At 48.3% G+C, this 26,945-nt stretch overlaps 1 protein-coding gene across 1 annotated transcript in view; it reads left to right on the top strand.

The window, feature by feature from the left end:
- SPPL3 (signal peptide peptidase like 3) overlaps positions 1-24,561 on the top strand; it is a 103,335-nt gene extending 78,774 nt beyond the window's left edge. The window contains exons 4-11 of the mRNA XM_084868334.1: positions 3,163-3,282; positions 4,032-4,110; positions 6,257-6,369; positions 14,709-14,815; positions 15,325-15,488; positions 16,198-16,397; positions 17,272-17,381; positions 22,874-24,561. Of these exons, the coding sequence (XP_084724460.1) occupies positions 3,163-3,282; positions 4,032-4,110; positions 6,257-6,369; positions 14,709-14,815; positions 15,325-15,488; positions 16,198-16,397; positions 17,272-17,381; positions 22,874-22,945 (965 nt within the window). The 3' untranslated portion in view covers positions 22,946-24,561. The remainder of the gene's footprint in view (positions 1-3,162; positions 3,283-4,031; positions 4,111-6,256; positions 6,370-14,708; positions 14,816-15,324; positions 15,489-16,197; positions 16,398-17,271; positions 17,382-22,873) is intronic.
- Positions 24,562-26,945: the final 2,384 nt, after the last annotated feature.

Below are 26,945 nucleotides of genomic sequence, written 5' to 3'. Positions count from 1 at the left end.
TCCCTCACGGTCCTCTGACTTTCCCCCTCTTGCTCTTTCTCATCACTACACCTGTCCCAAGAAGTTATATAAAGATTTCTACCCTGGTACATCAGTCCTTCATTTAATTAGTAGTAAGTGGGCTTTTAAGTGCCCTTCCCTTCCCATTTCCTAGTAATGTGAAGTCCTTTACTAGGTTTCCCATATAGTTCATTTTAACTGAGGATTGATGGAAACATACAGTTGAAATTCTCTTCATTGATAGGGACATACATCTTTATCCCCCCATCTACACTCTGCACTTTGTAAGATCTGGAAACGACTTTTCGAAATTCCTCATGTTGCCTACTATATAATAGGTGTTCAGTAAATACTTGGTTAAAGCGTGCTTCTCTCTTGGAGGTACAAAATCAGTAACTTTCTTAATTATCAGCAGTACACTGGTGTATTGCTTGATGTCCGTTTATGACCAGACATATAATTAGCCTATAGCCACGTTCGCTGAGTGCTAAAAATGTCTCTGTACATGATTTGTAATTCTAACACCAGGCATTTTTCTTTTGTTGGTTTGGGGTTTTAATATAATGCAGCTGCACTTAAGTCCTCCTAGTTATGGCTGATCTGTTTGCTGTTTTGTTTTGATGTCCCTGGATTTTGGCTGAAATTTTTAATTACTAGCTCCTTGCCCTCAGGACCGTTTCTACAGACCTTTAGAAGTGCTGTATTGGAGCTGTGTGCACTGTCTTAGGTAGCATATTGTTGGCAGCTAAAGGAGCTCAGCTTGTCATGTGCCATTGCTGTTCGGTAGCTCTCGTGGGCACCCTTCTTTACAGCACACGGGGAGAGCAGTGTCTAACTCCCCAGTTAGCAGTCTGTGCTCTCAGAAGAAAAGCTGCATTCAGTCCAATTCCAGAAAGGCTCTTTGTATTCAGTTTTGCATTTTAATTGCAAAATGAATTTCTAAAATTTAGACTTATTATAAACAAATACTTCTCATGCCTGACTTACTAAATAGTCTTTGTTCTAGCCAGCCATTTAATTTTTCTGTTCATATTTTAAACGAATATAATTAATCTGTAGACTATATGATGCTTCATTTTACAAAAAAAAGCGGATGTATTTTAAGATTTATAGATTTTTTTTTAAAAGATTTGTTTTTATTACCTTATAATAAAAATCATTCATTTGAGAAACCATTATTTTCTGTTGTGAAAAGCACCTAAAATTTTGTAGTTTCCTATTGTAGAACACTAAAAACAAATACCACAAAACTAAGTGAAATATAGTTAGAGATTTCATAGAGTTTTGTCTTATAAATGTCCGTAAGCTACCCCCTCCCCCCAGCTCCACCAAATGATCCATGTGCTATACTGACATATAGCATAGACTTCTTCTCCAGGTCATTTCTGTTTGTCCTTTTTTTTTTTTTTTTTTTTTTTTTAAATATATTTTTATTGATTTTAGAGAGGAAGGGGGGGGAGAGAGAGAGAGAGAGAGAGAGAAACATCAGTGATGAGAAAGAATCATTGATAGGCTGCCTCCTGCACGCCCCTTACTGAGGATTGAGCCCGCAACCTGGGTGTGTGTCCTGACTGGGAATTGAACATTTCCGATGCTCTACCCACTGAGACAAACTGGCTGGGGATAATTATTGATGGATTGATAGATTTTATTGATTTCAGAGAGGAAGGGAGAGGAAGAGAGAGATAGAGATAGAAACATCAATGATGAGCCCTAACTTGTTTGGCTCAGTGGATAGAACATCGGCCTGCGGACTGAAGGGTCCCAGGTTCGATTCCGGTCAAGGGCATGTACCTCTGTTGCAGAGACATCCCCAGTGGGGAGTGTGCAAGAGGCAGCTGATTGATGTTTCTAACTCTCTATCTCTCTCCCTTCCTCTCTGTTAAAAAGTCAATAAAATATATATATTTTTTAAATAAAAAAAAGAGCTGAGGCCGGTTTGGCTCAGTGGTAGAGCGTCAGTCTGCGGACTGAAGGGTCCCGGGTTAGATTCCGGTCAAAGGCATGTACATTGGCTGCGGGCACATCCCCGGGTGGGGAATGTGCAGGAGGCAGCTGGTCGATGTTTCTCTCTCATCAACGTTTCTGGCTCTCTATCTCCCTCCCTTCCTCTCTGTAAAAAATCAATAAAATATATTTAAAAGAAAAGAAAAGAAAAGAAAAAAGAAAAAAAGAAACATCAGTGATGAGAAAAAAATCATTGATCGGCTGTCTCTTGCACACCCCCTGCTGGGGATCAAGCCCACAACACTGGCATGTGCCCTTGACTGGAATCGAACCCAGGACCTTCAGTTTGCAGGCCAATGCTCTGGGGGTTCTGTTTGTCTTGACATATATTGTAGATCATTCTTCCTAAGTGAATTATTTGACTCATACACCCAGCTAATAGAAGCAATTTTGTTTTGTAGAAATATTTAATGTTTTATTTCACCAAAATCCCTAAATAATGTTCTTGGGGATGGGTAAGTTTACCGAAAACAATTTTTAAATGTTGGTTGATAATTGCAACCTTTTGTGTCTAGTTATGTTCATCTGGACTTAGGCCTGGGCATTGTAATTGTTTTTAAGCTCCCCAAGGTGATTCTGATGATCAGCCAAGGACAGAGAACCACTGTGCTACATACTTACTATTTGTTCCTTAAAATGTTCCCATAAGATAATTTTTCTGATTTGCTGTTTTCAGATGTTATGTTCTCTCCCTTTCCCCACCCCCAGTCAGTCCTCAACTGTTAGCAACAGTGAGGAAGATTGTTAACATCAGTACATTGAACCCCAGATGATGAGAAATAATTTCAGTCAGTGGTTTAAACTGCCTTTTACCAAGCCTATACACAGGACCCCACATGTACTCAGATTGGCAAATCTGAATGCTTACTACCTTTGAAAGTTCTTGATTTCGTTTCTGTTTTTGTTCTTGGCACTCTGTCACCAGATCGTTAGTACCTCAGTTCAACAAGTATCGATATTTTTTGAGCAGCTACTAGAATGAAGGCGTTCTAAGAAGAGCAAGTAGTTTATAATCGTATCGGGCAAGAGAGATTTGGGAGACCCACAGAATCTATACCTTATTACCAGTCCCTAGATTGTCTGCATTCTAATAAGTTATTGCGTCTAACGTACCTGGCATGCTATAGTTAATATGTCCCTTTTTCTCTCTTTTAGGTATCCAAACTATTGACTCTACCCAGGCCCTGTTCCTTCCAATCGGAGCATCTGTCTCTCTCCTAGTTATGTTCTTCTTCTTTGACTCAGTTCAAGTAGTCTTTACAATATGTACAGCAGGTAAATTAATTTCTGTCTATTAACATTAATCTAAAAGGAAGTGTGTTCACCATTTTTTATCATCATTCAAAAGTTAAGATTTACTATATACACTGTGCCATTCATCAAGAGTTTCTTTATAAGTCTGGCTTTCCCTCCCCTCACTCCTCCTTGAGCCACTTGAGCCACATAGTTCAAACCTGCCGACATCATCTTAACACAAGGCCGGGGATTGAAACCTCGTGAGCTTTATGACACCAGGACAGGATCACTTTGCTGTGGCTCCTTGTCTGGTCGGTTACCAGAAAGCCCAGTTTGGCTCAGTGGTCATTGGCAACCCTTCCTGACGTTTCCACAGGTAGAAACACTGATATCTAATCAAGGTAATTCAACTGTCCGCGCTCTGATCAGTGTTTAAGCTAAGCAATGATGGAAATGTGTAATATATGAACAAAATGCTAGACTTGTTAGGGGATGATACCATGGCCCGCTATTTATCTTTTGTTGTTGAGATAGAATAAAATGAGAAAATCTACCTATGCCTCCCCTACTTCATTCAAATCAGGCACTTTTTTTTTTTTTTTTTTTTTTTTTTGTAAAGAGCTTATCTGCGACGCTAAAGGAAAATACTTCTTCTCTGGTTAATTTGATTGTATCTACTTGCCAAGAAAAGTTTCTGGGAAATGATTAAGTTTCCATAAATCATTGCCATTTTTTATAATGGAAAAATAAATCACACACAACAAAATTTATACATTTTCTCTCTGTAGTTCTTGCAACGATAGCTTTTGCTTTTCTTCTTCTCCCGATGTGCCAGTATTTAACAAGACCCTGTTCACCTCAGAACAAGTAAGTTGGAAATTTCCTCTAAATTATAAACTTGTAATTTCCCCCACGCTTATTAGCATTATTAGGCGTCTAATGTTTTTTTAACTTTTACTGATTTGAGAGAGATTTGTTCCACTTATTTATTCATTCATTAGTTACTTCTTGTATGTGCCCTGACCGGGGTTAAACCCACAGCCTTTGCATATTGGACGGTGCTGACTAAGCCGCCTGGCCAGGGCTAGGTCTGTCTGTCTTATTCTTGTATTGCCTGGAGCTCACACGCTAGAGAACGGGGGAGTGAGATGTTTGGTTTTTAAAATTGGAAGATGGTAGCATTTCCTTTTGCGCCTTTTCATAGCAGAGGGAATACAAACAAATGCTAGGAAGTCAGAGTCATTGTAATATGCTTCCTTCTTAGCTTATTGAAAGGTGAGACTTTTCCTTTTTAAAGCAACACTTTCATTCTTTTACTAGTGAGTTAGTGGAATATTCTGACATTCTTTTCTTTTATCTTGGGTGACCTAGAATCACTTAGGTTTAATCCTATCGTTCACACCTTAACTCCCACAGCTATTGCTCCATGGAAACAGAAGTCTGTTGTTGGTGGAGATGCTGTATGCACTTAGGAAACAATCACTTGGGGCAGCTAATATTCCCAGGAATTGGTGATAATCAGGTAGATTTATGTACACTAATAAAAGAGAAACATGCAAATTGACCATCCCTCTGCTACGCATACCACCAGCCAATCAGGAGAGAGTATGCAAATTAACCCAACAAAGATGGCAGTGGCCACAGCGTTGGAGTGAGCAGGGGGCTTGGGTTGCCCCCGGTAACAGAGGAAGCCAAACTTCCCGCCCGCCTGCCCTGGCTGCTGCTCAAGGAGTGGCTGGAGAAAATAAAAAGGAAGGGCTGGGAGCCTTGGTCGCTGGGGGGCATGGCCAGCCTGAAAACAGTCCTCAGCCCCTCACCCTGGCTGGCCAGGCACCCCAGTGGGGACCACCACCCTGAAGGGGGTGTGACCAGCCTGAAAACAGCCCTCAGCCCCTCACGCAGGCCGCCCCCATGCCCCAAGAGAACCCCCACCCTGATCCAGGACACCCTTCAGGGCAAACCAGCCAGCCCCCACCCATGCAGCAGGCCTCTATACTAATAAAAGGACAATATGCTAATTAGACTAGGAGACCTGGTGTTCTTCTGGACAAAATCATGGTGTGGAGCTGAGGTAGAGACGGTTAGAGGTCAAGGGGGAAGGCAGTTGTGGGTGATCAGCCGGCGGGGGGTGGGGAGCAGTTGGGAATGAGAAGACTAGCAGGGGGGCCAGTTGGGGGCAAGCAGGCTGTCAGTGGGGGCCAGTTGGGGGTGATCAGGACAGCAGTAGGGGGCAATTTGGAGTGAGCAGGCCAGCAGCGGGGAAGTTGGAGCGAGCAGGCCAGTGGGGAGGAAAGGTGGGAGCGAGCAGGCCAACAGGGGGGCAGTTGGAGGTGAGCAGGCCAGCAGAAGGGGCATTTGAGGGCGAACAAGCCGGTTTGCAGAGTGGTTAGGGGCAGGCAGGTAGGCAGGCATGTGAGCGGTTAGGAGCTAGCAGTCCCAGATTGCGAGAGGGATGTCCGACTGCCGGTTTAGACCCATTCCCTGTAAACCGGCAGTAGGACACCCATATTGGAGAGGGTGCAGGCCGGGCTGAGGGATACCCCCCACACACACATCCCACCCTCATGCACAAATTTTGTGCACCGGGCCACTCATTATCTTATAAGTATTAATTCATCCTTGCTAAATGAATTGAATTAACATTCTTCAATGTCTTCCTCGTATAATAGTATTTCCCCTGTACTTAGAATCTTCAAAGATTGATGTTGTCACTTTCAACTTCTAAAAACCCATGTTGATAATTTGGGATAAAAAGTACATTATCAGCCCTAGCTGGTTTGGCTCAGTGGAATACATTTTTTTTAAAGTATATTATCAGATGGGTTCAGAAATATAATTCTCTGATCTCTCTGTAGTTTAAGAGGTTTGGTTATTTTTATAGCCAGGTGTATAGATACTTGCCTCCTACTCTAATCTGGCCCTAGTGAACTCGGATCATGAAGAACCAGAAGAGAGCTTGGTTAGGGAATGAAATGTATTGCTCGTTAGGCCACTAAATGTCATGTGTTCCCAGGATTTCCTTCGGTTGCTGTGGACGTTTCACTGCTGCTGAGCTCCTGTCCTTCTCCCTGTCTGTCATGCTGGTCCTCATCTGGGTTCTCACTGGCCACTGGCTTCTCATGGACGGTGAGTAACTAACATGTGGTAAGTTAAACTCCAGTATAGTTTATAGGTAGTTAAATTGGGTCCCCCTTCCTCTGCTATCTGTGTATCAGTCATACTTCCTTTGATTACCATGAATGTTAGGAATCCAAAGGTAGTGAGTGTTACGTATCATTGAATTTTTTATTATTTTTACCCACATTTTAAAGGTTTTTTAAGAAGACCTTTTTTAAGGTATAATTCACATGCATACCACATACAATTTACCTATTTAAAGTGTATGACTCAGTGGGTTTTGGTATAATCACAGAGTTGTACAACCATCACTACAGTCGATTTTAGTGCATTTTTATCACCCAACCTCTAAAACCAGTTGCCAACCGGTGGTCCGCGAGTTCCGAAAAGTTAGCGACCGCAGCTTTAAAACACATGCCCAGTAACAGTCACTTCCCCCGGGCCCACCCCCACCCAGGCCAGCACCAGTCACCACTAGACCACTTGGTGTCTGAGTTTGCCTCTTCTCAACAGTTCAAAACCAAGGATGCTGTTCCGCTCATGGCCAAATTGGATAGAATTTAACAAAAAGGATTTTAAATTCTATTTCTCCCCTTGTAATCCAGAATCAATAATATATTCTTAATAGAGAAGAAATTTTAAACCTAAGGGAAACTAAAATCTTGCCTTCTATTTCAAGATATTTTTTTCTCTCATAAGTTATTTTAACCAGTGTAAGGACTTGAAATTTATATGTATGAAATTAATTAATGAATAAACTCTAAGAAACTGCATATTAATAGGGAAGAAGCTATAGAGTGGATTGTAAGCTCTGTAAAATTATATTTGAATGGCATGTTATTTTAATCAAAGGTGATAATTACAGAAAAAGGTACTTTTTAAAAAACATATGACATATTTATTTTTAAATATGTTTTTTGCTTAAGAAGATAAAATCATAGTGATTGAGAATAGATGAGTGGTTGCTGTGGTTCTATGAATATAAAGAAATAACACAGGGATTTTATTGGTGTGGTACAGCTGTTCCATACACTGAGTGTGGTGGTAGTTCTATAAAATGGTTAGAATTCACAGAATCATACATCTAAAGAACAACTCTCAATTTTACTGTTTGATAACTTAAAAGTTTTAAGCATATATATTTGTAACTATATATCATTTGTTTATATATATTTGTTGTCATAGTTGTTATTCAAATTTTTTTTGAGAGCTTATCATATACCAAATATTCAAAGTCAAAAGCGGTTCCTTGAGGTTCCAGGGAGATTAACCTTCAGACTGACATACAGTCTTTAATGACTCAGGATGGGAGGGCTGAGTCAAAGTCACCAGTGCCTGCTCCCTGCTGGGATTCACCTTTGCTGATTTCCGACAACTTTGGTGGTATTTTAGCATCATACATTGCCGTATAAAAATGTTTACTGTGATCATCTGCGTCAGTACTCTAGTGCCCACTGTGCGTGTAAGCATTCTGAAGCCAGTGTTTAAAGTGTTCAAGTGGTTGTCAGAACTGCTACGTTTCCCAAATGGAGTGTCGGTGCTTTCGGTGTTCTTAGGAATTGGTGTTTGGTGCTTCACTGCGTCTGGAGGTTGGAAAGAGTGAGCTGAGAAGCAGACATTGCATCCAGGAGTCCCCCGAGCTGCCGCCCGCCGGTGGGAGAGGGTGCTGTCCGCTTTGGGTGCTAGTATTCTGGTGTTGAGAGGGATGCCGTGGCAGGGGTGTGACTTTTCCTGAGATCACCTCTTGATTTCTGTAGCAGAATGATTGGATTAATAGCACAGGTATAAATTGAGCACTTACTTTACTCCACCTACACAAACGTTATGTGAAATGAGACGATGAAGCTTCAGGTGCCACTTTTTCACCTGGAGTAAACAGCTATATAATAAAGTGATAATATGCAAATTGACCATCACACCCTCACAAAGACAGCTGCCTACAACCAGGCTGGCAGAGGGGTTAGTGAGGGATGAACAAACAACTGAACAGCAGACTGTGAGGGGTGACCAGGCCGGCAGTTGGGGGTAATTAGGCTAGCAGGGGGACAATGTGGGGTGACTAGGCTGGCAGGGGGTGCAATAAGGGGTGACCAGGCCAGCAGAGTGGGGGCGGGGGAGTTTGCAGTTAGGGGAGACCAGGCAGTCAGGAGTGATTTGGAGCCAGAGGTCCAGGATTGTGAGAGGGATGTCCGACTGCCTGTTTGGGCCCGAGGCCTAAACAAGCGGTCGGACAACCCCCAAGGGGCCCTGGATTGGAGAGGTGCAGGCTGGTCTGAATGGAACCCTCTTCCCCCGTGCATGAATTTCCTGCACCAGTCCTCTAGTAAAGCAATAATCACCCACCCAGGCCGAGGCCGGTTTTGCTCAGTGGATAGAGCATCGGCCTGCGGACTGAAGGATCCCGGGTTCGATTCCGGTCAAGGGCATGTACCTTGGTTGCAGGCACATCCCCAGTGGGGGAGGGGGTGCAAGAGGCAACTGATCGATGTTCTCTCATCGATGTTTCTGGCTATCTCCCTTCCTCTCTGTAAAAATTCAATAAAATATATTTTAAAAAAATAAAAATAATCACCCACCCAGGACTAATAGGTCTCTCTGCTAGCAGATTCAGATCAAGGTGATGAATAGCAAGAACCTACAGCCAAAAATACACTACCCAGCCAAGCTATCACTCAGAATCGAAGGCCAGATAAAGAACTTCACAAATAAAAAAAAGCTAAAGGAGTTCATCACCGCTAAACCAGAATTATATGAATTGCTGAAGAGGGTTCTTTAGGAAGAGGAAGAAAATAAAGATATGTAACTATCAACAAGTGAATCTAAAAACCAAGGAAATTAAAAAACCTGATGAAAAATATTAACTGTTAAATATAATAGAATCAGAGGTATGGAAGGGGAGTGGACTGACGATTCTCAGGGAAAAGGGGAGTGGGGGGGTGCGGGAAGAGACTGAACATAAACTGTGCACCTATGGATGAGAACAATGGGGGGTGGGGAAAGGGCAGAGGGTGGGGTGGGAACCTGGTGGAGGGGAAAAAAATGAGGAACTTTTGTAATAATATGAACAATAAAGATTTATGATAAAAGGGGGGGCCTTTGAGCTTTTTAATTGTTTTTCAGATTTGTGACTGTGTGTGCTGACTTGTTTTCTCCTCTTATATAAATGTAGCTTTCTAGCCGCGGTCTTTAACATTCTCAGATAGGTTTTTCTCTGATGTAGAAATTATTTTTCCAGACTTCTCTGCAGAATCAGAAATCATCTTGTAGGCAGTGATTTGGTAGTCATGCTTTTTAAATGAGTGTTTCTTTGCAATTAATTTAGAGTGAAAACAGAATGGTAAATGTGGTTGTTTTAGGGCCAGGCATGATGTATATTTTCAGGGTTATACTAAGAAGCATTAATATTAAGAAGGAACTTCAAAATTTTCTTGAACTAAATCTAGAGCTTTTTTTTTTTTTTTTTAATATACTTTATTGATTTTTACACAGAGAAGAATTGAGAGGGATAGAGAGTTAGAAACGTCGATGAGAGAGAAACATCAACCAGCTGCCTCCTGCACACCTCCCACTGGGGATGTGCCCTGGACCTTTCAGTCCGCAGGCCAACGCTCTATCCACTGAGCCAAACCGGTTTCGGCTAGAGCTTTTTTTTTTTTTTAACTTCCTCCTCAGTTTCATCTGGTAAATTCCCCTTTAATTGGGGAAGCTTTCAAGGGTTTGACCAACAGGTGGAGTGGTGTGTGAGCGAAAAGCTGGGGAGTCCTGTGCACACATACCGAGTGTTCAGGGATCGGGCGACGGGGACCCGCTCAGAGACTCGAAGAGTCTTCACAGACGTCTGCCAGCCCTTCTCTCCTCAGCACTGGCTACTGAGTATGATTAAAAACGTTTAGTGTCAGAAATCTAGAAATCAGTTTTTTTGTTTTAAAATACTAGCCTCTGGCACTCAGTCCACAGAGAGTTTAGCTATCTAGAGATCTTAGAAGCAGGACGGCTTAAGACCCTACAGGTTACATAATCCTCTTCAAGAGCATTTAAGCTCCGTTTGGTGTCATTGTCTTTGTCCTTCCCCTGCTGGTTGTGGAAGACAAGGTGATAGCAGAGATTATATCAGTAACAAATTGGAAGTAATTATAGCTAGCTGAGATTAATAATTTACTTCCCTAACACTGTTGCTTAATTTACATTGAACCGAAAGGTAAGTCTGTCGGTGAAGCTATCAGGGAGAGCCCTGGGAGTTTCCCAAGCAGCGCGGAGCAGGGGGAGGGCCGTCTCTTCTCCTGGGCTTGGGCAGCCTGAGGAGAGGGTGAGTGTTCGGTTATTGAAAGAAAGAAAGGAAGGAAGAAAGAAAGGAGGGAGGGAGGGAGGGAGGGAGGGAAGGAAGGAAGGAAGGAAGGAAGGAAGGAAGGAAGGAAGGAAGGAAGGAAGGAAGGAAGGAAGGAAGGAAGGCAAAAAAGACAAAAAAGAGAGCAAACCAGATGAGTGGTGGTTTCAGTGGTAAGACAGCTTGTAGCAATATCCATTGGGTGTAGGAGTGATACTCATTCAAGAGACTTATATTACGAACTTCTCTGCCACTCAGGATGCTTTCTGCCTTTTCAAACTCGGAACTTCAGGGACGGGGAGACGTGGTTGGCGTGGAAAGGGTATTGCTCCCTGGAGAGGGGAGGCTGAAGAGCGGGAATAGCCCGGCCGGCGTGGCTCTGTTGAGCGGCAGCCCATGAACCAGGAGTCAGGGTTTGATTCCTGTCAGGGCACACGCCGGGGTTGTGAGCTCAGTCCCCCGTAGGGGGCGTGCAGGAGGCAATCAGTGATTCTCTCTCATCGTCGATGTTTGTTTCTCCCTCCCCCTTCCTGTCTCTGAAATCTATTTAAAAAAGGAGAGAGAGAAAGTACAGAAGAACGATCCAGGGAGATGGAGCCTGCGGCCAAGCCTGGGTGCACAGCACTGTGTGTGGGCTGTGCCGGGCGTGTGGCTGTGGAACAGACTTGACCCACCTCAGAGGAGGGCCCGGGGGCTGGAGGCGGGCCGTGCTGTGAGCCGTTTACAATGACAGGGAGAGGAAGTGGGGGGCGCTGACCGAGTTTGCAGTAACAATAAGGACCACATCACACAATGGCTACAGTGAGTGTACATGCGTGAAAGACGTGATAAGTTGAAAATGAACCCAGAGTTTCTTGTTTGGAAGCTTAGAGAAAGAATGACATTGTCTACTGCCGTGATTTCCAACTGGTGTGCTGGAGGATTTTTAAAACATGCGGTGCCTGACTGTTAGGGACACTGACCTCTTTTCCCTTAGATTGTCAAATTAACAGATGTCAACAACCAACAGCTGTCAGTGTGAATGAATCAAAATTATACCAATTTTTCTTGTCAGATTGGCAAAAAAACATATTTTTGGGTGTGCTGCAGAAACGCAGTAATTAGTTTTTGGTGCCAGGAGATGAGACGTTGGGAAACCGCTGGCCTAGAGGCGTGGGAAGTCCTGTCACTGTGCGGCTGTGTTGTGTGGTCAGTGCCTGGTCGGATCTCTGAGCGGGTTAGCATAGATGAGTGAGTAAGCGTGAGCGATGCGTGGAGACCTGGAAAGGTTCCTGCTGGCCTAGGATTGAGCGGTGGAATGGTAAATTGAATAGAAAAGTTCTGAATGGACCGGCCGCTGCATGTGTTGGAGGCATATGCTTTTCACCTGGGGAGCCTGCCCTTTGCCTGTCTGCCCAGTGGGTTCCCGTGGCCTCTGTGAGTCACCAGCAGTCAGTCCTCGGCCCGCCCTGCCCGCTCGGGTCTTTATTTCTTCCTTGGTCCCTGACGCTCCCGCTCCGTGTGTTCACTCTGAGTTCCTGGGAAGATCACCTCTTCCACCCCACACCATCACTGCAGCCAGAACCCTAGTTTGGCCTGGTCTCTGGTCGTTAGTTCCCAGCCTGTCCCGGGCTCCCTTCCTCCGCTGGCCACTCTGGTCCCTCCAGCCAGCAGAGCGTGCACCTGCGGTGGTTTATTGACAGCACAGCCAAACGTTTGTTTCTGGGAAACCTCGTTGTTAGAAATTAGAGTGGGTTGATTATAAGTGGGCCTTAAGTACATTCCTTAGCGCCTTAAACAGATTTCAGCTTGCAACTTGAAAAGTTTGAATCTTTGCAAAGCCTGATAGACTAATACAGTCCGTTATATTCCTTTGAAATGGCATGAATTGGCATATTTTACCAGTTTGGTTCTGAAGGAGACCCTAGTAAAATGAGCATCGTAGATTATTGTAAGTCGGGCTTTCGGTCTTTATCACAGCTCTCCAAAATACACACTGGAGCCCTGTGATGCCTGATAACAACGACAGGAGGAAGAGAGAGAGTTTTCTTCCTAATGTTACTGTTTTTCCAACCCCTCTCTGTTGTAGGGATGGGAATTCTTTTTCTCTTCTGTTTATGCAACACCATAGCTAAAGTGGGAACTCGTGAAATATTAGTTGAATTGCTCCCTCCTGGGTGTGCCCAGCTGTTAGACACGGGCCTCGTTTTAGTAGCTCACAGATGCTGCCCTCCCCCAGCAGAAAGAACGACTCTTTCTCTCCAGACTCACTGTATGTGGTAATCTGGGACCTAACCATGATGCCTCTCAGATATGCCTGTATCTGCCCACTTTGCTACATACATTGACAATTTACCAACATTTTTAAAATGATACATGCCTGTGATAATGACTTTACTTGCTTTTCTTAGACTAATTTGGAATTTAAAGCTGATAGAACATAATTTTTCATTTATTCAGCAAATATTTGTTGAACAAATAAGCCACGGTTTCTGTTTACTAGGAGCACACAGCTTAGGGAATGACGACGTGGGTATAAATAACTAGAGGCCCGGTGCATGGAAATCCATGCCCTGGTGGGGGAGTCCTTCAGCCCGGCCTCCCTCTCTGTCTGGATCCCTCAGGGGCAGGAGGCGGCCTGGCCATCAGGAAAGGCGACGCCTCCACCCACCTGTGCTGCTGCTGACGCTGCAGGCAGAGCGAGCCCTGGCCGGCCCTGGTCACCTGAGCCTTGGCAGCTGCCATCTGAGGCGGCTGTGGGCGGAGGGGACTGGGGGACTCCGGAGGCCAGACCCTCCTGGGGGTGGGCCTGGTCGTGCTGCATACCTGCTATCATTTGTAGCTGTGGGTGCCGCCATCTTCGAGGGCGTGTTAGTCAATTAGCATATTCCCTCCTTATTGGCTGTGGGTGCTGCCATCTTTGTGAGGGCATGATGGGCAATTAGCATATCCCTCTTTATTAGATAGGATGGTACTATTGTAAAATGGACGCAAAGAAAACAGCAACTTAATCTGGCCAGGCCAGGAAGGGCTTTCTGTCCTGGCCTCTTAAGAACGAGGATGAATTTTCCAGGGAAGAAGCCCCGATCAGGGCCCTCTGGGCAGAGCACTATGTGCAGAAAGAGCATGGTATGTGCAGAACAGTACGATCACGTGTGACATGGTATGTGCAGAACGGTACGATCACGTGTGACATGGTATGTGCGGGAAGGTACGATCACGTGTGACATGGTGTGTGCAGAACGGTACGATCACGTGTGACATGGTATGTGCTGAACAGTATGATCACGTGTGACATGGTATGTGCAAAACGGTACGGTCATGTGTGACATGGTATGTGCTGAACAGTACGATCACGTGTGAGTGGCCTCGGAGCAGAGGGCAGGCACACTGAGGGCAGGCTGCACAGCGGAGCGTGCCCTCCGGTTCCTTCCCGCAGGGCCTGCTGAGCAGCTCCCCGGCATCCCCCCTGAGAGCCACAGGAAGTCCAGGCACCAGCCTGTTCTCAGGGAGGGAGGGAGCTGAGGGCGGGGAGAGACATGCATCGGCCGGGCCGTCAGCCTCCGGGATGGAGGAAGCCTTGGCCTCGAGGACCTTCCCTTCGTTTGGAGGAGAGAGAAGTTTAAAAAGGACACGTCATGTACCAGGTTTTGAGAGGTGCAGGGACAGAGAGGCATGAGCTCGGGACAGAGCCCTGAGTAAAGGACAGGGGGTGCCATGGAGGGCGGGTTAACTTGAAAGCAAAGAGCAAGGATGATGACTCTGCAGTGATGGGGAGGCAGGAGACGGAGGCCAGAGGCCCGGGGCGGGCCCGTCTTGGCGCTTTATCAGAACAAGGGCCTCCCGGCCTCCCAGGAGCACGGTGCAGTGTGAGAAGGGATCCCCAAAGAGCAGCAGGTCACAGGGGGCTGGCGCGGGCACTTTTCGCTGTGGGCGTGATTCTTAGGCCGGAGCTGATGGCTGCTGCTTTCTGAGGGCGCCACAGCGTGGTTGGATTGACAAGCTGAATAGCCTGTATGCACACTGACCACTGTCTCCTCCCCAGCCCTGGCCATGGGCCTCTGTGTCGCCATGATCGCCTTCGTCCGCCTGCCCAGCCTCAAGGTCTCCTGCCTGCTGCTCTCAGGGCTCCTAATCTACGATGTCTTTTGGGTAAGTGTCTGTGGAAGCGCTGCTCTCCTTGGTGTGTAATTGGAGTCAAGCATCTAGAGTCTCCTGTCTAAGGCCACTCCCGCCAGGCCTGAACCTGCAGCTGGTTGACGTGTGTTACAGAAGACAATACGTGTGAGATAGTTATGGTGGGAGAGGGAGTAGGCAAAGTTCTCTGCCTCAAAGTATGCAGCCAAGGAAGCTTGAGGCCCTAGCCGATTTGGCTCAGTGCGTCGAGCATCAGTCCGAGGAGTGAAGGGTTCCGGTTCGATTCCGGTCAAGGGCAGGTACCTTGGTTGCAGGCTCCATCGTCGGCCCTGATGTGCAGGAGGCAACCAATCAATGTCTCTCTCACATCGATGTTTCTCTAAAAATCAGTGGAAAAATATCCTCGGGTGAGGATTAACAAAAACAAAGACGTGCTGTCACAGTTTTCTGCAGCTCTGCTCTTAAGAACAAAGGGGCAGGTTGCTTCTAACCCCCTCTCTTAAAGGAGACTCTCCCTTCGGCAGGTGTTTTTCTCCGCCTACATCTTCAATAGCAATGTCATGGTGAAGGTGGCCACCCAGCCGGCTGACAATCCCCTTGATGTGCTTTCCCGGAAGCTGCACTTGGGGCCCAACGTTGGGCGCGACGTTCCTCGCCTGTCTCTGCCCGGAAAACTGGTTTTCCCAAGGTAGGACTGACATGCAAGACCCGTGCACCTTCCCGGGCCTTCTTACGTGGTCTTTGTCAGCCAGTCTAATCCTAGAGGGAAAGGGTGTGAGTCAGCATCTCCATCTTACAAATGAGGAAGAGAATGTTGACTTGACTTGCAAAGGTTTATCAGTAAGGGATGCAGGTGCTGTTTTTATTATTGATTAATGTTATCAAATAACCACAGGTTACCAGCCAACTTCAAAATATATTAACGTGATTCTGGATCTTTCTATGTCTAAGACATTTGTAAAAATACATCCTAATGCTTAAATTATGCTGTTCCTGGTAATAGGATCTGGAAACAAATACATCCTAATGCTTAAATTATGCTGTTCCTGGTAATAGGATCTGTGTTGCTTTAGTCTCCTGTGTCTGGTGGTGGTTGGGTAACTATTGGACGTCTCAGAGTGAGGGTGTGACAGTGAATTGCTTGGCATTTCTAGAGACGGCAGTGCTTGCAGTCACCTACAAGGTGCTCTCGAAGCACTGAGGGGCGGGGGAGGACTTTATTGCTAGTGCTCTTGTGGCTTTCAATCTCTAAACTCTTAAACCCTAAGAAGCAACCTGTAGAGATGCCCATCTTCTGTTCCGATGCGTGCTCTGACTTCTTAAAGCTGACAGACTGCCCAGAGGAGGAGAGTAGGGTTTACAGCGTGGTCTCCCTGACCTCTGACCCTGCCTTCCAGCTCCACTGGCAGCCACTTCTCTATGCTGGGCATCGGAGACATTGTGATGCCCGGACTCCTGTTGTGCTTTGTCCTTCGCTATGACAACTACAAAAAGCAAGCCAATGGTGACTCCTGCGGCACCTCTGGACCCGCCAACATCTCTGGACGCATGCAGAAGGTCTCCTACTTTCACTGCACCCTCATCGGATACTTTGTAGGTAAGAGAGACTCGGACACTGCATTTGGATCTTCTTTCTGGCTCCTCCACCCTGGAATTAAATCAGTCTTCCAGCTGCAGGCCCTGGACGGAAGGAGAGCAGCTGTTAATAGACAACCACCCAGGAAAGCACCCCAAGCCCATGAGGTGATAGGTGTTGACTGACTGGCCAGCCTGGTTTGCTGTCTGAAGAGCATTGTAATAAGAGTACGGTCTGGCCTCAAAGCCAAGAACACCTACCACATAATGGTCATGGGTCAGTCTCTATGCTTAATTAAAAATCTCAGGCTTACTGAAGCCATGTATATTTCCCTTCATTGTTCTGTCCCTTCGGACTCTCTTAGGCTAGCTCTTCTCCAGCCCACTTACTACAGGCAGGCAGGAATAGTAACCGCCTGCCACTGCACTGCCTCCTGCTGCACGTCACTGGTCCCATCGCACCCCATGTGCACGGTGCATTTCCGTCCCGGACTGTGGGGCCGAGCAAAGGTACTGCCCCATCAGACAACTGTCGGGCGGCTCCAAGAGGTGGACTGCCTTAACCGAGGTTACAGAGCTTTGGAAGTAGCAGAGTGGAAACTTGAACCCAGGTCTTTTGCTTCCAAGTCTAACATCACATACCACAGGAGAGAGAGGGAGGCCAGGCACACTCGGGGCTGAAGTGGGAGTTGGTCGCAGGGCCTTGGAATTCGATGATTTTTTTTAAACTGTGCTGGCAGTGTTTAGCTGCTCGAGCTAGGCATTTCATAACCCCCATTGGGAGGAGCATGCCTGTTACTGGGTGTGTCTTGGCGCTGGAGGGTGAGCATATCTAATGTGACGGTCTCCTCCGGGGCTGGCCCCTGTGCCTTACTCTCGCATGCTTCTCTCCTCAGGTCTGCTCACTGCTACCGTGGCCTCTCGCATCCACCGAGCAGCGCAACCCGCCCTCCTCTATCTGGTGCCATTCACCTTGTTGCCACTCCTCACGATGGCCTACTTAAAGGTGAGAGAAGCCGTTATAAACCTGTGAGCACAATAACTTGGCATTGATCTTGGATTTGGGTATGTATTCTCCTTGCTGGAGGTGGATCTAGCCCCTGACCTTGACAGTGGGGTCTTGTTCTTTCATTTTACTAACCTGATATTAGCAGCATCTTCCAGATTCTGGCAGCCACTGAGTTAGACCACTGTGTCCCCTGCTCCGGGGTCATTAACGGCATTCTAGAGCCAGCTGCAGACTTCTCTAAACGCAGCACCTGAAGCTCTTTGAATGCTCTGCATTCGGGGTTGAAGTAGGAGCAGCAGGGCCAACACACCCGCCTGGCCTTTCTCCAGCAGCCGCTCTGCAGGCAGGCTCAGTGCCCAGTGCTACAGGGCCTGCTTCGCTACACATGGCTTTCCAGAACCCCGGCCCTGGAAGCCTGCACAGAGGCCTCCTGGAGGGGACCACTCAGTGCAGCAAACCAGGTGAAGACAGAGAGCGAGGACTCCCCCAGGGCCCAGGGGTGGTGAGCACCATCGACGGTGCCTCCCTCCTCCATAGGCTGGGCATCGACGGTGCCTCCCTCCTCCATAGGCTGGGCATCGACGGTGCCTCCCTCCTCCATAGGCTGGGCATCGACGGTGCCTCCCTCCTCCATAGGCTGGGCATCGACGGTGCCTCTCCTCCTCCTCCTCCATAGGCTGGGCATCGACGGTGCCTCTCTTCCTCCTCCTCCATAGGCTGGGCATCGACGGTGCCTCTCCTCCTCCTCCTCCATAGGCTGGGCATCGACGGTGCCTCCCTCCTCCATAGGCTGGGCATCGACGGTGCCTCTCCACCTCCATAGGCTGGGCATTGATGGTGCCTCTCCTCCTCCATAGGCTGGGCATCGACGGTGCCTCTCCTCCTCCTCCATAGGCTGGGCATCGACGGTGCCTCTCCTCCTCCTCCATAGGCTGGGCATCGACGGTGCCTCTCCACCTCCATAGGCTGGGCATCGACGGTGCCTCTCCTCCTCCATAGGCTGGGCATCGACGGTGCCTCTCCCCTCCATAGGCTGGGCAGGGCTCTGTCTTGCCTGCAAGGTCTCTGCAGTGTATTCCTGGACACATGGCTGGTGCTATTTCTGCCCAAACAAAGGAGCAGGCAGGATCAACAGGGCATTTTTGCACGCACCTGGTCTCCTTTTACTACCCCCATTCACATCAATGGGTAATTATCCAGACAGAAAATAAATGAAATAGGAAATAAAAGACCATAACCAGAAATATCAAATACCAAAAATCTCAGTATGGCCAGATATTCAATAAATACAGCAAATCAGACAAAAGCTATGACCAAGGCTGAAAAAAAATTTTTAAAACTTCAATAAGTAGTTTGGAGATACATAACACACACAAAAAAATCTAAAATATGGCATCAAGAGCATAAAGCTTGGAGGGTGTAAAAATACAGTCCTTACAGAATATATATAGTGTGGAGCAAAAGTAGGTTTACCATGCTAAAACCGGTTTGGCTCAATGGATAGAGCGTCGGCTTGGGGACTGAAAGGTCCCGGGTTCGATTCCGGTCAAGGGCATGTATCTTGGCTGTGGGCATATCCCCAGTGGGGGGTATGCAAGAGGCAGCTGATCGATGACTCTCTCTCATCGATGTTTCTAACTCTGTATCTCTCTCCCTTCCTCTCTGTACAAAAATCAATAAAATATATATTTAAAAAAAAAAAAAGTAGGTTTACCATTATTCATCTATATATATAAAAGCCTAAGCAACCGGCCATCCGGTAGCTCTGACGCACACTGCCCACCAGGGGGCAGACACAGCACAGGAGCTGCCAAGCTGCGGTGACTTGGCAGCTGTAGGTCTCAGGTGATACACTGGAACTAGAGAGGAGGGAGCCCCATTCCGGGATGCGTCACCTGAGTCCTGCCCTCTTACAGTCTGGGACTCTTTAGGGGATATCAGCCAGTTTCGGCCTGATCTCCGCAGCCCAGGCCAAGGGAACTCACTGATACACGAATCTGTGCACCAGGCCTTTAGTCTAAAAATAATAAAGTATTTATTACATAATAATACAAGAATAAATGCTTTCACATACCCATAATTGTAAACCTACTTTTGCCCCACCCTCTGTTTTTACTTTAACATCTATCAGTTTAAAAGAGACTGCTATACATAAATGTCATGGTAACCAAAAACCAACAAAAGACATATACAAAAAGAAACCGTAGCTAAACAAAACAGTAAGACACAAGGGAAGAGATCAGGAGAAGAAGAAAGAAATAGAGGACACGTATCTGAACAAAATGGCCTAAGTACATGCTTATCAATAATTTTAAATGTAAATAGATTAAATGCTCCAATAAAAAGACATAGGGTGGCTGAATGCTGCTTGGTTCAATTTGAAAGACATAAACTGAAAGTAAAGGGATAGAAAAAGATATCCCATGCAAACAGAAATGAAAAGAACCTGAAGTAACTTTATATCAGATTAAATAGATTAAAAAAAAAACATTACATAATTGTAAAGGAGTAATCCAAGAAGAGGACATAATTATAAATATCTGTGCACCTAAAATACATAAAGCAATTATTAATGGACATAAAGGGAGAAATTAACAGTAATATAATAATAGGGATTTTAATACTCAACTCATATCAATGGATAATTATCCAGACAGGAAATAAATGATATAATGACCTTAAATGTCATATTAGATAAGATTGATCTAATAGACACTTATAGAATACTAGAGGCCTGGTGCACAAAATTCATGTGGTGCACAGGGGGGGGTGTCCCTCAGCCCAACCTGCATCCTCTCCAATCTGGGACCCCTCAAGGGATGTCTGACTGCCTGTTGTAGGATCGGGCCTACATGAACAGTTGGACTTCCTCTCACAATCCAGGACTGCTGGCCCCCAACTGCTTGCCTGCCTGCCAGCCTGATCACCCCTAACCACTCCCCTACCAGCCTGATTGCTCTAACTGCTCTCTCCTGTGGGCCTTGTTGCCCCCAACTTTCCTCCTCTGCTGGCCTAGTCATCCACAACTGCCCTCCCTTGCAGGCCTGGTCCCTCCCAACTGCCCTCCCCCGCTGGCCATCTTGTGGCAGCCATCTTGTGGCAGCCATCTTGCGTGTGGGAGTGACAGTCAGTCTGCATATTACTCTTTTATTATATAGAAGCCTGGTGTGTGGGTGGGGACCAGCTGTTTGCCCTGAACGGTGTCCTGAATCAGGGTGTAGTTCCCTTAGGGTGGCCTGGGCAAGGGGCCTGTGGTGGTCTGCAGGCCGACCACGCCCCCCCAGTGACCCAAGTGGAGGCCCTGGTATCTGGGATTTATTTATCTTCTATAATTGAAACTTTGTAGCCTTAAGTGGAGGCTAGGACTGTGGGAAGCTTGGCTTCCTCCATTGCCAGGGAAACCCAAGCCTCCTGCTAGCTCTGTAGCTGCAACCATCTTGGATGGGTTGATTTGCATACTCACTCCTGGTTGGCTGGTGGGCATAGCGGGGGGTATGGTCAGTTTACATGTTTCTCTTTTATTAGTATAGATTTCATCACAAGATTTTCAAATTTATGGTATGCGCTAAAAGTTGTTTTAGGAAGGTCATAGCTATACAGGCCTACCTCAAGAAACAAGAGAATTCTCAAATCCTCTCAACTCTACACCTAAAGAAACTAGAAAAAGAACAAACAGAACCCCAAGGAAGTAGGAGGAAGGAAACTGAGTGTGAAAGGAAACAACAACAATAGAAAAAATTAATAAAGCTAAGAGTTGGTTCTTTAAAAAAAAAAAAAAAAAAAGATAAATCTTTAGCCAAAGTCATCAAAACAAGAGAGCCGGGATGTGGGTTCTCAGCAGAACTTGACGCTGTTGTCACCGTAGGCCTCAGACTTCCAGCCTCCAGAACTCATAGAACTAAGTTTCTGCTTATCCGTCAAAAGAGGCCACATAAATAAAATACAAATGAAAAAGAAGTTATAACTGATACCACAACAATACAAAGAATTGTTAAAGAATCATAGGAACAACAATATGCCAGCAAATATGATAATCTAAGGGAAATTGTCAATTTCCAGAAGCATGTAACTTTCCAGAAGACTGAACCAGGAAGAAAAATACAAAATCTAAACAAGCTGTGAAGTATTAGCAATGAAATTGAAGCAATAATAAAACTCTCAACAAATAAAAGTTCAGGAGCGCGTGAATTCTACCAAGTATTCAAAGAAGAAAATTAATACTTATTTTTGTTAATCTATTTCAAAAAAAAGTGAAGAGCTAGGGATGCTTACAAACTCATTTTATAGGCCAGGTTACTCTGATACCAAAACCATATAAAGACATTACAAAAAAGAAAGTGGCAGGTCAATAGCCTCTATAAACATAGATAGAAAAATTGTCAAGCCAGGTTTAGCAGTACATTAAATGGATTATATACATCATGACCAAGTGGGATTCATCCCAACGATGGTTGGCCATCCATAAATCAATCAATGCATCACATCACATTAACAGAATAAGTAAGAACTCTAAACAAAGCGGGTGGAGAGGTACATTAAAGGCCATGGGACCTGCAGGTAACTTTACACGCAGTGGGGAGAGGCCGCAAGCCTTTCCTCTGAGGTCAGGGCCGGACAACACCAAAAAAACAACTCAATTTTACAAACGGGCAGAGGACTTGAATACACATTTCTTGATACTGAAAAGATGCTCAATATCACTAATCATCAGAGAAACACAAAATCACAATGCATATCCCCTCAGAACGGCTGTCAGCAGTAAGTACCAAGTGCTGGCAAGGATGTAGAAGAAAGGAGCCTTGACACTAGCGATGGGAATGTAAGTTAGCGCAGCCACTATGCAAAACAGTCTGCAGATTTCTCAAAAAATCCAACAGACCTGCCATATGATCTAACAATTCCACTTCAGTACATTTATCTGAAAACAAAAACCCTAATTTAGAAAGATAGACCCTAATATGTTCATTGTAGCCGAGATAGGGAAGCAGCCTATGGGTTGATCAATAGATGTGTGATTAAAAAAATGCGTGTCAATATACGTAAATCTGCATAACAATGGATATTATTAAGCTATAATAATGAAATCTTGCCATTTGCCACAACATAGATGAACCTAGAGGGTGGTAAGTGAAATAAAACAAATAACATAGAATCTCACTTTGATGTGGAATCTAAAGCTGAAATAACTAAAAGCATTATCTTATTCCCAAGATTTCTGTTTTTAATCCACCTTACAGATGAGGAAGCAGCCAGAGGTAATTAACTTGTTCGGGTCATCTGACTGTAAGTGATAGGATTTGTGCCAGGATAGGGTTGGTGAAAGCCCTCCCTCCCTGCACAGGGGCCTAGGCGCTCTTCAGTGAGTTCTTCAAAGGATGGTGGGTTACTGTCCGGCGAGTCTCCCTGGGAGCAGCCTGGGAACCAGATGAGCCTTGTAGATGCGTGGCCTCCCGTGTGAGCCTGTAACTTAGTCAGGTTCCTTTTCCCAGGGCGACCTGCGGCGCATGTGGTCTGAGCCGTTCCACTCCAAAGCCAGCAGCTCCCGCTTCCTGGAGGTATGATGACCGGGAGGGACCAGTGGCCACCCTCGTCTTCTTCCACCGTTTCCCCGTGGACTGGCCTGGCATCGGGACGTCCCTGTGTAGGAGCTGACGGGCTGCGTTTGCGTTTGCGGAGCCTGTTTGCCGGAGGGGGTGCTGGGCCTGCGTGGATCCTCTTCCCGCGTGGAGGGGAGTCCCTTCCCCAGGACAGGCCTCCCAGCTCCTTCCTCTCCTGCTCTGGGACCTGCGCAGACCGTTACCGCGGGAGACGGAGGTGTGACTAACACTGACAGCGGCATGGAGTCGTCCTGCACCTTTGGAACACTAAACGGATGAGAAACGAGCAAAGTGGCGTTTCTTCAGCGACCCCTCAAGAACTTTGGGGTCAGCTTCCAGTGGGGGACTCCGTTTCAGAGACTGAGGCAGAAGCTCTTCTGTCCTTCTTTCCTTTTTTGGATTTATTAAATATTTCCTGTGGTGTGAAATGACTTACTAAATCCACAGACATTGAGTGACTTCTTGCAACATACACATACGGATTGTAAAGCGTTCATGTCCACCCCGATGTGTCGGCAGTGAACGGGGGCACGGTTTTTATACATACACACGCACATAGATACGTATGAATAAACAAAACTAAACCTGCTAAGATCATGCTGTGTAGCAGACAGGGCTCGCTGTGATTGTTAGCATGTAGGGCCGTTTTCTCTGGCTTTCTTGTACCTGGTAAGCTGCTGTCTTTCCCTCCACGACTGAGCGTGCAGTTAAAACCAGTGTAGTGTTTGTACTGATATACTCATGGGCGGTAGGGGGTCTCCTTTGGTTGTGGTCAGTATAGCAAATTAGGGATGAAAAGATGAACCTTTCTGGCCCTTTCTGTTTTTGCAGGCTTCTCCCAGGCAGGGTTTAGTCCTTCCTTCCTGAACTGATGCATGTATTATAGCAGCCGGCGTCTTTGTGCTTCTGATCATAGTAATGGACTACTTGTAAATACATTTTTCTATTTTCTATTTTTTTGTATTTTTTTTGGCATTTTGTTTCATTGGTGTGCTGTATTTTCCATGCCCTCACTCCTTTAAGAAAAAAGATGGAAAAAACAACACAACCCTCTCCTTGCTGTTGTGATTATAGTCTTGGTTTACCTGTGGTGGCAACTGGGTACTGGGGACAAATGTCATGTGCCGCCCCCTCCCCAGATTCCAGGGTGCGCCAGACCTTCCAGGAACTGGGCGGAGCCCGGCCCTGTCCGCTTAGGACCTGCCCACGTGCTGCGGCCTCTGCCCCAGAGCAGCGTTCCCATGGTGACCGGTGCGTGCCCTGCGCCCGCCTTTGTCCAGCATCCCCGCCTGGTGAGGAGCCGCCTGCTGTGCAGAGGCCCAGAGCGGCCTGGGATTGGCCCGTGGGCCGGCAGTGGAGGCCGGAGCGGGCACCCGCCTGCCCGCCCGGGCCCGGCCTGCGGGAGGCCCGCCTGCGGGAGGAGGGTCCTCTGCCCGGGCCCAGGGGTCAGCACGGCGGCGCGGGCCTGGGGAGCGGGAAGCTGGCAGGGCGGTGCGTTCCTGTGTCTTCACATCCTGCTGAGGGCCGCCGCGTCTTTAGTTTTGATGTTTGTTTTTTAAAATAAATGACTCCTTTCTAGACTTGGTCCTCTCTTCACTTTTGGTTGTTGGTACCCGACTCCCTCGCCTTCCCGCTCTGTCTGCACCGGAGTATGAACCGGACCCCGCGCTCCGGGCCGGGGAGCCCCAGGCCGGCTCTGCTCCCCCGGAGGCTGGTGGCTTCCAGAATGACTGAAGACAGTGCCAGTAATAGAGGTGTCATCCTGGCAGCTGGTCATTTTAACTTTCCTAACTTCTCATGCAAAAACTAAATTCCAGACAGCAGGAATGCAATTTCTTCTTCTTCTCACTTCTGAGCAGGTGTAGGGGGAAGGACACGGGGCCCCGGAATGTACTCTGGATTCCATTTGCTAGTCTTGGAGTCCGCCAGCTGCCACGCCTCCAAAACGGGAACCATTCCCACCCCCGCCATATTTTGAATTTAATTTAAAAAATCAATTTGCAACGAGTATTATAAAAATAAATATATTACAATTCGGGTGTTCTTTGAATTTTTTCAGCTGAAAAGGCTCACGAACAATGATTGTAAAGTTGGTCAGGGCTCCGCTTAGGGAGGACTTTTTCTGTAGACAGGCGTGGGTGTGGGGAAGGTCCCCGCGGCCTCTGCAGACGCTTACAGCGAACAAGGGGTTAAAACGGGCTTAAAGTCACCACGGGGAACACGGAACTTCGCCTGGGGGAGGGGAGCCCAGGCTTTGCATCTCCATCGCCCCCTCCCCTCTCCCTGCTGAGCCGGGCTTCCTGAGGATCCTGTGTTAGCGAGGTGTGGGCACAATCCCAGCCCCCCGCCCCCCGCCCTCCTCCCCGCTCCGAGCTCCCAGTACCGCCTGTGGGCCCGCACTCAGCGATGGAGATAAGACGCAGTTTATCCAAAGCCACACGTTCGCCGCTGTCACCACGCCCCGGCCTCCCGGAGGAGACGGTCACAGCCCGTGTGGGGGCAGTGCCCACGGAGGGAGGCTGCCGTCCAGCAGGTGAGAACTGACCGCGCGCAGACACTGCTCAGCAAGGTGGAGGGAAGAGTCTGTTTTGCCAAAAAAAAAAAGTGTTAAAAATAGAATCTGCCGTGTCTGCAGAGCAGCTCTCGCGTGACTGCCCGCCAGGCCGCGCTGTGGAGATGAGTTCATAGGCCGGCGCTCGACCATTGAGCCACACCGGCCGGGCAGGACTCTAGTCTCTCCACTGCTCGTGGGGGTGGGCCTCTCCCCGAGCAGCACTCCCCGCTCTCACGGCCGGAACGTGGCGCCTCCGTGGAGACCAAGCCCTTCCCCGTCCGAGGCCGCGCTGTGCGGCTCCGGCCACAGACCCGCCGTCCTGACCCCGCGCCGGGCGCCGGCTCCGACGCGGGCTGCGGGCTGGGCGGGCGGGCGAGGCGGCCGCTCCCCCCGGCCAGGCTGCGGGGCCACACGGCACCGAGGGCCCAGCCGCGTCCCGGGCCGGCCGGGGCGCACGGGCCGGGCTGCTGCTCAGGGCGAGCGCCCTGTCCTGGGCCTGAGGAGCCAGCAGTGGCCGGGTCCCAGGTCCCATAGGCCTGTCCCTGTGGGTGCCCCGGGAACCTGCCCGGGTGCAGGGTCCGAGGCCGACATGGAGGAGCCGGGGCGGGCAGGAGCTGGGGCGGGAACGGGCCGAGCTGTGGCCGGGCTTCTGCCCGTGAGGAGCGCCGGCAGGAAGGGGGCGCCCGGAGGACAAAGAGGAGAGAGGGCAGCCAGGTGGCCGCCGGCCAGCATGCCGGCCCGAGTGGTGCCAGCGCCCCCGCTGCCCCGCGGCCTGGCCCTCAGCTCCTGGCCCTGCAGCGGGGCCGGCTGCCCTCCCGCGGTGAGCGGAGCTCCGGATGGAGAAACCCTCACCCCGCTCCCCGTCCCCGCCCCGTCCCCGCCCCCCTCACCCCTCCCCCGTCCCCCACTCCCCTCACCCCTCCCCCGTCCCCCACCCCCCTTCCCCCCCTCCCCTCACCCCTCTCCCCTGTTCCCACTCCCTTCACCCCACTCCCCACACACCCCTTCCCCACACCCCCACCACCTGGCCTGGCCCCATGTCACCTGCTGCCATCAGGCTCCCCCATGGCCTGAATTCACCTCTGTACTCCCAACGCCTGCCGGTGAGAGGGCCCCCCACCCGCAGGTGAGAGGAGCCCTGCTGGTGAGAGGCTGGGCCCTCAGGTGAGGGGCCGTGAGGTGGGGGCCCGGAGCTGAGGGGGCAGGGAGGTGAGGGAGGTGAGGGGGGCCGGGAGGTGGGGGGGGCCGGGGGTGGGGGGCTGGGGAGTGGGGGGGCCGGGGGTGGGGGGCCGGGGGGCCCGGGGGGCCGGGGGGGTCGGAGGTGGGGGGGCCGGAGGTGGGGGGGGCCGGGGGTGAGGGGGCCGGGGGGGGGGGGGGGTGAGGGGGCCGGGGGGTGAGGGAGGTGAGGGG

This window comes from Pipistrellus hanaki, assembly GCF_964339955.1.
Source record: "Pipistrellus hanaki genome assembly, chromosome: 19".
Lineage (NCBI taxonomy): Eukaryota > Metazoa > Chordata > Mammalia > Chiroptera > Vespertilionidae > Pipistrellus > Pipistrellus hanaki.
The sequence above is the reverse complement of the archived record's forward strand: the minus strand, read 5'-3'. Positions and strand labels throughout refer to the sequence as shown.